This window comes from Adiantum capillus-veneris, chromosome 6 (genome assembly GCF_014529385.1).
Source record: "Adiantum capillus-veneris isolate H3 chromosome 6, ASM1452938v2, whole genome shotgun sequence".
Classification (NCBI taxonomy): domain Eukaryota; kingdom Viridiplantae; phylum Streptophyta; class Polypodiopsida; order Polypodiales; family Pteridaceae; genus Adiantum; species Adiantum capillus-veneris.
The window spans coordinates 63,903,923-63,915,054 of record NC_140936.1 but is presented as its reverse complement, the minus strand read 5'-3'; the positions used below and the strand labels follow the sequence as shown (position 1 = coordinate 63,915,054).

Sequence of the window (11,132 nt, the reverse complement as noted above, 5' to 3'; positions counted from 1 at the left end):
CAGGGCTCTGTGGCCTCCCCTAGGGCTGCCCCCTCACCCAAGGGAGACAGGAGTCATAAGAGGCTAGGGTTCGAGCAGGGTCGAGGCTGCACAGGGGAGAGAGAGAGAGAGAGAGAGAGAGAGAGAGAGAGAGAGAGAGAGAGAGAGAGAGAGAGAGAGAGAGAATTTCATGTGCGACAATATTCTTGGCTGCATCAGCTTGTAATTCAATAGAAGTGGTGGAAATATTTGTGAGACAAAGGGAACTCACAGAAGAGAGAGAGAGAGAGAACGCTCAGAGGCGTGGCAAGCTGTAGGCGATAGGCCAGAATGAGATGTATATTGATTAGGGAGAACACACTTATATACAAGACGCATGACAGTTACAATATGGTTCACTTCAGGTGATTCATGGGGATGCCGGCCGTTTGGCATCTGACCACGTGTGTGGGTTGCTGACTGGTGTGATGACATGGATTAATTATCTAACACGCCCCCGTAAGACATGTCGTCATACAAGGGCATCCATGTGTTATGGATTCATGGTGAATGCGAACCTACATGCTTTGGTTTTTATACAATGAGCATGCTTATGCAACCTTTACATAATGGAGTCATGAACGAGGGTGGAAATTGATTCAGCCAGGGTCAATGGTTGCCTTCATCAAGAGTCGAATCTTCAACTCTGATCTTCGCTTTGTACATGCTTTGATATCATTTGACATGTCCACTGCGCGCATGCTTGTGATCATGATCTTGAACATGACATTTTCGCCCCCGCAAGAGAGATGAAAGCATGAAATCATTGGTTAAAGTCAAAGTTGATGTCGAGGATAAGGTATATTGACTGTAGAGCAATTTGTAGAGCTTGGCCACCTGTTGTAGGTGGATGAAGGTGAAGCGTACCAGGGTGGTGTGGCAAATGGCTTGCTGGAGGTTGTGGAGGAATGGTGTTAGCAACGCTTGCATGGTAAGATAGCTTGGAGGGAGCTGTTGGAGACATGAGCTTGAGTAAAAATTAGCTTGTCCACCAGGGTCAAAGGCAATGGTAGACCATGAGGATAGGTAGACATTTAGTGTTGGCAAGACACTTTGTGGCACTCTAGCTGCTAATGAAATGTCATTGGTGTGTGTTGAAGGTAAGGAATCCATGACATTAGTGTGAAAGAGGGTTTCACTGGGTAAAGTATGCAAGTTATGCTCAAGCCGGAGAGTTACATGTATGTAAGCATTTTGAAAATCCACGTTGGAAAATGGATTTGAAGCGGTATTCATTGTAGCTTCAAGGAGAGGCCGTAGCTTGGGTTTGCTCACATCCTAGCTTGGGTTTGCTCACATCCTTGGAGAGGTGTGGAATGCTGGTTGATGGACTAGGCTTGCGAGGCGGCTCATCGTCAAAGCCGTCCTTTTGTGTTGGACAGGTTTTGTGTGTGCATCTTTGGCAAAAGCGGCAACGGTTGAGACCAGGGTGGAGACGGATACCATTATGGCCATCGTCGAGGGAGTGAGAGCTGCAATGGAGGGAGGTTTGCTGCAAGAATTCTGGGTGGGCAGCATGTGGACGTAGTTGATCCACAATTACTTGACCTGCAGGAGCTTGGTTCCCAAGGAATGAACCGTCTGCAGGGGGTCGGCTCCGTGTGGATTTACCCACAGCAAGGGGTTCAGCATCAGAGGTGGCAGTGCAGATTGCAGTAGCATCTTTGGTTGCTACTTCTTCTTCTACAGGTATGGTGGCAAACTGAGCCGCAGCAGGTTCTTCTGCAGGGATGGTAGCAGCATCATGGGCTGCAACATTTTCTTCTCGTGGGGTGGCGACAATCTTTTCCACAACAGACTGGTCTTCTGCAGAGGTGGTGGCGCAGGAGGCATGCATATGTGCAAGCTCATAGGTTTCAAGGCCGGTAGCAGCAGCATGAGCAGGGCATGCTGGTTGAGCAGCACCAGAAAGCGGTATGGCTTGGGTGGGTTGAACCACAACATGGTCTGCAGTAATAGAGACCGCAGGGGTGGCATCACTAGTGTCAACAGCCAGGTTGGCACCCGCAGGGGGGGCACCTCTTATAGCTGCACGAAAGGGAGCACTGTGTTTGTCTGCAGTGGCTGCATCACGGGCGACAGGAGGTTCGTCGTCTGCAGCAGGTGCAAGGCTTTCAAGAAAGGCCGAAATGATGGTTACAGCACCATCAGCGTCAGCGTCGGCACCTTGGCATGCGGAAGGGCGACCAGCTACGGCTGCAGGGGTGGTCTGCGCCTTAAGCGAAGAGGTTGTTGAAGGTGCAGCAGTCCTGGGGCCTTCTTGCTTGAGGTGAGGGTACCTTCCCACAGCAGAAGGTCCGAAGAAGGCATGGAGAGCTTGCCATATGCCAGCCAGAAGAACCACTAGGAGGTTCTGCGCCTAGCGTTGGAGAGGCGCAGGTGACTGCATGGTGGGGCGCCTCACAGGTGTGGGAGGATCAGGCCTTGGCTACGATGATACCATGTGAGACAAAGGGAACTCACAGAAGAGAGAGAGAGAGAGAGAGAGAGAGAGAGAGAGAGAGAGAGAACGAACGCTCAGAGGCGTGGCGAGCTGTAGGCGATAGGCTAGAATGAGATGTATATTGATTAGGGAAAACACACTTATATACAAGACGTATGACAGTTACAATACGGTTCACTTCAGGTGATTCATGGGGATGCGGGCCGTTTGGCATCTGACCATGTGTGTGGGTTGCTGACTGGTGTGATGACATGGATTAATTATCTAACAATATTTGCTGCAAACAGGATCGTTGGCCACTTCGTCGTGTGCAGCACTAGTGGGAGCCGCATTTTTTATAGCAGCATGAAGAGGATTCGATTCATCAGGGACTGCATGATCGCTTGCATCTTCTTGGACAAGGGCTTTGTTGGAGATGTTTGAGTTTTGCCATAGAATCGTTGGAGGGTCTTGCAGCACTGTTGGCTACATCAGCACCAACAAGTTTTGAAGCATGTGCAACTGCCAGTCAATTTGACATAACATCAAAGGTTAGGTCGTGTGATTGCATTCAAGTGGGGCACTGCATTGGTTGCATTGGTTGAATTATTACAACAATAAAATCGAGGTTCTAGATCAAGAACAAGGAGTTTTTAACATGTTACCATATAGCAATTAGCTTTAGGTTCCACGTGCTTCCTAGATAGATATAGCAAGTAAGGAGCTTTTTGGTAGATTGAACTATCAAAGTCGTTGTTTCCTATATAGGAAGTCAATAATTGCTATATGGAACTAGCCACTTCCTAGTACCTCTAGACTTGCTATATAGTAATTATGTAGAGTTTCTACATAGAAGTAGTAAATCCTTGGTCTAATGCAGTTACAATATAGCAACTACGTGGAGTTGCTAGTTTGAAGTAGTTAATCGTAGGTCCAACACAATTACTATATAGTAATTATCTTAACTTGCGAGTTAGAAGTAGCAAATCCTAAGTCCAATGTATATAGTAACTATATAGTTTCTAGTTAAAAGTAGTAAATTCTAGGTCCAATACACTCACTCTAGAGCAAGCATACTTTTCACATCACAATAGTGTGACAATTTGGTACTAACCATTCACTACAAGAGGTTCTATGCACTTGTGACGGCTGTACCGACGAAAATACATGGGGATATTTTAGAACCTAAAATAGAGACGTCTACAGTGATGTCCGAGAATAAATTTTTTTGGGTGGTAGGGCATTCATCAACCATATTGAACATAAAGTTTCCAGAATAAAGATGCAAAACTCACAAAAGTATTTCAACGAAAGTGAATTGACAAAAGTAATACAATGACAAAATTATACACATCATAGGCAAAAATCACTTGATTGTTAAGCTTTGACCAAAATGTAATAGTTACAATACAATTGTCATTATTGAGAAAATACATTGTTGACCAATAGTTACCAAAATGACGACGTACACACGTTACCTCATTATACATGCTATGAGAAAAGAAAACTAGTGTTATCTGGCTACGGCTAGATTGACGTCTAATCCGATGTCTCATCACATCCAAGCGGCATATCGGTCGGATTCTGCAAAAAAAAAAAAGAATAAGACTTTCTGTAAGTATAAATATATAACTCAAAACAATCTATTTTTTAGCTTATCATTAAAATACAACAAATGTAAGAGAGTAAAGTTAAATCCTAACCAAGCCAGTGCGAGAACCGAGAATGTCTATAAGGGCGTTTAATCTCTTTCTACCTGCATACTCGCGCTCGTATGGTGTGGGGTCATGTCCTGTCATTGATCACTGTTCAAAACATACAAAGAATATGTTATATATGTTAGAATTTAAAAGTACAATTACCCATTATAACCAAACCTAAAGGGAAATGCAAAATCACTTACAAAGTCGGTCTCAAATGATGTCCACCCACCGCTCCCCAAGTGGTGTGAGCTTTCTGCCTCTACTCGCACTTTGACTGCCTCCTTTTGTTGCTTCCACTTGTTAGGATTCTTGCGTGGTGCTCGCTTTGCATTCTTCCAATCTTCTTTGGCTAGCCAATCTGGCCTGTTCCACCCATGCTTTATTGCTTTTTACACTTCAAAACGCTTGTGCTTGCAATATTCACGCATCCGCATCTTCATCAGGTCTTCATTGAAGCGCTCATCTCGATTTGACACGGGAAACTTGTCATGCAACATGCTGATGACTCTATCTTTAATTTATTGGGCACTTCACTCTAGGTATTTAGTATGTAGTGTCAGAACACCTGAGAGAAAAGGCCGCGCATGCGCAAGATCACCTTCTTGCCATCGTCATCCAAGATGATGATGTTGCTAATGTCGATCGAGTATGACTAGCCCTCTCACCTATGACGCATGAACCTGGGTATCTCGACAGGGGTCTCGAGTGGCATCTTGATGGGGGTACGGATGACAAGTGTTTCCACTGGAGTCTGGACCCCGAAGCGAGGAGTGTCGAGTTGGGTGACTTCCGGAGGAGTAGCGAGTGGTGTGTAGCCAGGAACGGTCGATAGTCACGCAAAACTTGGAGTAGAAGGTGATGCCATGGCTGGTGTGGGGATGGGCAAAGAAGGGGAGGTAAGGAGCCTCGACAACTACGAAACAATGTCGAAGCATCAGTGATGGCTCCTCCACAACAACCACCGTCGCCACCACTAGAACGTTGTCGGCTAGAAGAGTGTGTAGATCGTCTAGTCGACACCAAACTCTTGGAGCATGCTGATCGCTCTGAAGAAAAGGGAGACACTGAAGGAGTGGAACAACACAATGGTGCTTTAGAGCGATGGAGGTCCTTGTACCACCTCCTCTGCTCTGGGTCTAAAGAAGAAAGAAACTGATCATTATCCATACTTGAATTAAATACACGAACATGAAATCTTAATGGTGAATGGAGAAGGAAATCTGAACAAGTTATGGTTTGATTAATCACAATTTAAATTTCACAAGTATAGCATAGAGACAAGATTGACAAAACTCCATATGAGTATAGACGCCAGGAGACAAACAACCCTCAATGACCACTGGTAAAATAAATTGCAAAATACGTCTAGCAATGGTATTAAAGTCCACACATGAATATGTCCCACTATGATCTATAAATTCCGTTTCAAACATACCTGACACATTTTATGTCAGTCGTGTGACTTCAAACCATTAAGCTTCCCTTCTTCAGTGAAACATGTTCGGAGCGAGTGCATTACGCCAGTGGGCATCCGCACGGATCGAATAATCTCTTTTACTTTGTGTTCTTGGCCTTCTCTCAAAATCCATGGTGCTTTAGGGAGTTTTATCGATCCATCAAGTGCTATCAACGGCTAAAATTGCTCCATATAATCCGCATTTCTAAGGTCAATTTTGGCTCCCAAAGTATCTTTCTTGCCGATGAGATGGCCTCACGACTCATTACCCACATTCTTGAATATGTGCATTGGATCGAGCAAGTGATTGATCATGAGTTTGGGCCAATATGGTAACTCTTACCATAGAGAGAATCTCTTCATCCCTAGGGAAAAACCGTCATCACATATGCTCTAGCCATGCTCGAGCAGACAACCTCGGTGGCTCTCTTCCCAAAAAACCATCGCGTAACTCATGATTCTCTGGAAGGTGCGCTTGATGACCTTTGTATATTTGCTTCTTTAGTGAGGGCGCTCAACGTGTATTAAGTATAGGTCCACATGTGACACATGCTTTGTATTTGCTTGTTTGAAGCCCTGCATGTATACACATGACAATAGATAAGCTTGAGAAAAAAAAAAGTTTATAGTATTTGAGTTTGAGTATTTATCACCTGAGCTTTCTGTTAGTTTGGGATAGTCATGTATGGTCCACATTAGAATGCCTCTGATCAAAGCATTGCGTCGACCTGTGTGTCGGCTCATATCCACCACTTTTATGCCAATCCACAATTGTTGTAGCTCTTCCAATAGTGGATGGAGATACACATCCATATTCTTCACTTTATATCGCCCGACAGAATCAAGCTAAAAACAGGTGCCCCTTCTTGGTAGTCAACCATGTGGGAAGGTTGTAGTTGATAATGACAACTGGCCATACACTGTAAGATGTTGAGCTCTGACCAAACTGGATTTACGCCATCCATAGCTAGGCCGAGATGCAAATTTTGAGCTTCTCTATTCTCCTCGTGGCATGATGCTAGGGTGGCCATGGACTTACATTCGAAGAAATGCTTGATGTGAGGCAGCAGAGGAAAGTGTGGCAAAACCTTCTGACTCCTTACTTCTGACTTTGAATTTTTTGGTCTGTGGAGATTTCTTGATATCTCTCGGAATCACATTTCAGACATTTCTTCATGTCTATGTATTCCCCTCTAAAAAGAATGCAGTCGTTAGGACAAGCGTGAATAGAATTGTAATCCATCCCCAAGTTTCGCAAGTTTTTTCTTGCTTCCTCTTTTGAATATGGGAAACTGCTCGTGCTACGTCGTCCGCTTTAGCTGCTCTAATTCCTACTCAGCACCATGAGTGCTCTCTCTCTCTCTCTCTCTCTCTCTCTCTCTCTTTCTCTCTCTCTCTCTCTCTCTCTCTCTCACTCACACACACACACACACACACACACACACACACACACACACACACACACACACACACACACACACGATCGATGCAACTGACCAGGGTAGCTAGTTCTGGGTACACTAGCTCTACCTATTGGTACTACTACCCTAACTAACTATGTATGGTGGTAACACCCCAACACTCTTATGGCGGTTTGACTAAGCCTTTGCTGCTCGAGTACAAGCAGCATAAGGATCTCCTCCTTGAGTATAAAATCAACTAATGGATACTTAATTACTCGTTGCTGACCTACTAGGCTATCTTGATTTCCATGGCTGAATAAATTGCACAAAAAAACCTAGCTAGGGGGTGCAACCCCTTATGGATCCAATCGTACCTACCTACTTTCTCGGGTTGCTTGGGTTAGTATAAACCTTTTTTGGAGCATGGGCTCAATGGGTACCATATGGGTATCACCCCCTACCTCAGCTCTTACCAAGTTCACTTAATTCTCTTTTTTTGGCCCCTTACCTTGGCGAGTGTGGAGACTTTAGTTTTGATCGATGCATCTATTAATCACTTTGTCGCGGCGCGCATAGCACGTCACGATCCCGCTCTTTTAACTGCATTGGAGGTTAGGGTTCTTGGCACTGGTTCTCTGCCTACCTCACTTGGAGTGATGTGTAGTTGTTATTCCTCCTACACGCTTATTAAGAAAAATCGATGCTTGGCTGTCTGCAGCACCCCCACAAATGAGTACTTTTGGCGATCTTCCCTACCTCCTCTAGCATATAAGGCGAGGGCTCTTCCCTTCACTTAGACTTGGTCTTGGTGTAAACTTTCGTGGTGTAGAGGAGAGTATGCAAGAAAGGTTGATGCTTGGCTCTATAGTAACACATTTTCTGCTGCTACTGTGCTGATTGTTAGATGGCTTCTACTTCAAAGGTTTTCTATTCACCATCTTTAGTGTGTACTATGCATTTTTACCACATTGGCTTTTTATCACTATTCCAGGTTTGACAGGACCTTTTACTGTTAATGTATGAAAGATGGTTGATTTTGAATGGTTGATATTTTGATATAGGAAGATAAGGGGTAACTCACTCAAATGGTAAAATTGCAAGTTCTGGTTATAATACATACATGGCACAGATGATACCATAATTATTTTTTGGCTTATTACTTCTACTGAGGTGGATTAGTTGCTGAACACTGGTTTTTTGTGAGGGCTTCTGACCTGCTCATTTTTACTCTCTGAATAGTTGCTTTCATGGAAACTTATGAAAAATTGGGGCTTTTTGCATTAACTTGATACTTATGGTGAGTATGGTGTTGAAAGCCTGATGGCATGTGGTGAGTTATGAGGAGAATCATAATCCCACAACAAGTTACATTGTGCAAAAAGGACTCAAGGTAGCTGGTACAAAGCAGCTCTTGACTGATAGTGATGTTTGTTTTACCCTAGCTTGTTTTGCTTTGATAGATTACTTCCCAGGATATCATCATATTGAATGATTACTTATTGAAATATGATTGTGCTTGAAAAATCTGGAGAATGGTCAAACTCGATGAGTTGGGTTTTGCTTACATAACTAATGTTGAGCCACTCTGGTTTTTGAGGCTTTTTTGGATAATGGCTTTAAAACTTTTTAGCATGGTTTATCTGTAATATGATATTTTTTCCTTGATAAACTATGGAATAAGGTGGGGTTTAGGCACACTTCCTTGGGCTAGTGGTTTTACTTCTTTCTGGCTTAAGGAGTTATGTTTTTTTTTGAGAAATTTTGAGAATATTTTTTCAGGGAACTCTGCTCAACTGGCCTCTATGGTGTAACAGGAGGTAAATATTAACTAACTTATGGCTTAAACACGGTTGAGTTGGAATTATGGCCTGCTTACTATGCTCGAGAATTTGCTATCTAAAACTTTGTTTTCTCGATGATGGATCGCTTTTACAAATAGTGTTCTACTCCACTTTTTGTGGCTCTGGCTGATACTTCCCTAGGCAATTAATCCAACTGCTACTGATGAAGATCTCGTTTTGGTACTTAAGTATATGCCGATGGGTAAACATGCCTATTACAGATTCTGCTAAGTTCTGACGGGTTAAGTGAATCTTTTTTTTCCACAGCTAAGCTCTTGGGTGTACTACCATAAATCATGTGTAAACTTTATACATACACACATATTCTGGTTTTTGATGCTCTACTGAAAAATTGGCATTGAATCTGACCGGCATAATGATACAGATCTTGCTATATCTAGGTATAGTTTGAGGTGGCCGGCTTTATGAGACTGGCTCCGGCTAGTACTTCTCCCACTCTAGTTGGTACTTCTCTGGGCTGATAGTTCAGTTATTATTCTAAAATTCAAAAGAAAACCCTTTTACGGTATTTTGTGTAATGCTGATAAGTGTGCCTACCTGCTGCAGAGTACTGGGTAATTCTGAAACTTCTGGTTGTTGATGTCTGGCCTATATCTGGTCGCAAGATATTCCTAGTTGATTCTAGCCTTTTGACTACTATCATGATAAACTTAGCTGTATCTTTCACTTCTAGGCTTTGTTGATAGTGTGACATGGGGGAGACTATTTTGACTTATAAAATCTGACCTACAGATGACTGGCTTAGATTTGGTTTTATTAACCTTATTCATGCAAATCTAAATGAGGATTAAGGAAGGTACAAGGTTTTTTATAAATGAATACTTGCAAAAGGATACATACACTACTATGAATTAGCAAATCCTTGCTTGGACATTATAGTTTTGGAAAACAGGTTGAAATACTTAAGTATTTTTTGTATATCTATATTTAAGGACAGTAGCTAGTCAATTTTTTTTAAAATTGGACATGGATAACAACTGATAGGTTCTTTGAAGCTTGCCATGCATAGCCAAGTCTAACAGATCTATTGTCTTGACTATATAAATGCAGGTGACAATTCTATCTTGGCTTAAAGAGATTTAGCTTGTTGCAGTCCGACTTTGGAAACACTTAATGATTCAATTGGGATAGTTTTGATACCTTTGTACAAATTCATTTGGAATGATAATTCATTCTTATTATGTTGTACAGTTATGAATCAAAGACTGAGTTGTTTTTGTACTTATCTTTGCCTAGACATCTTTAGCTAGTCGTCTTTTTGAACATCCTGTTCATTGGTGTGTTATTTATTTTAAGTAAAATAGCTACACACACACACAAGCCAACTTGATACATTGTGAAAGTCCTGAGTTATCCACTTTCCTCTTTCATCACTCAAGCTCAACAGAAAGAGAACGCTTTTAGCAGCTAGTGTTGTTGCCTACCCTTTGAACATTCCAAAGCTAACTAGCTTCAAACACCTTTAAGCTCTACAAAAAAGAGAGGGATGGTTGGCCTCTTCTTCAGCTCTAAACCTTAAATCTTGAGTTAAATCCTAAACCTAACCCCAAAGCTCTAATATTAAATCTAAACCTAAACTCTAACTTAAATATAAAAACTAAATCCTAAACCTATGTTGACTCTCTCTCTGTCTCACTCTCTCTATCTCTCTTTCCCTCGCTCTTTATCTATAGATGTCATAGTACGTCTATTTACAAAGACAGACATCAAAGCTCTTCACTCAGACAACACAAGCATTAAATTAGATCCACAAGGAGTTTATTGGATTGGTCTCATAAATCATTTTGAAATTTTAAAGATGTTTCGTATGACATTTCATTTCATATTCTCTCTCTTTCTCTCTTTTAATCTGTCTCTCTCTCTTTGTCTTCTTCCTCTCTCTCTCTCTCTCTCTCTCAATGTGTGTGTGTATGTGTTCTTTGTTTATGCATGCAGTGTGTGTACATTCTTTGATTTCTCTCTCTCTCTCTCTCTCTCTCTCTCTCTCTCTCTTTTCCCTCTCTTAATGTGTGTGTGTGTGTGTATGTGTTCTTTGTTTATGCATGTGTGTACATTCTCTCTCTCTCTCTCTCTCTCTCTCTCTCTCTCTCTCTCTCTCTCTCTCTCTCTCACGCGCGCGTGCGCACACACACACACACACACACACACATTCACGCATTCACAATGTGTGTGTGTGTGTATGTGTTCTTTGTTTATGCATTTGTGTACATTCTCTCTCTTTCTCTCTTTTAATCTGTCTCTCTCTCTTTGTCTTCTTTCTCTCTCTCT

General features: G+C 42.4%; 1 protein-coding gene across 1 annotated transcript; it reads right to left on the bottom strand.

Moving 5' to 3' along the window:
* Positions 1–1,261: 1,261 nt before the first annotated feature.
* On the bottom strand, positions 1,262–6,466 carry LOC147455617 (uncharacterized; the record flags this gene model as incomplete). The annotated part of the gene is made up of 2 exons (XM_086513733.1): positions 1,262–2,115; positions 6,451–6,466. Coding segments are annotated over 2 exons (870 nt in total), but the record flags the coding sequence as incomplete, so codon positions are not given.
* Between the last annotated feature and the right edge of the window lie 4,666 nt (positions 6,467–11,132).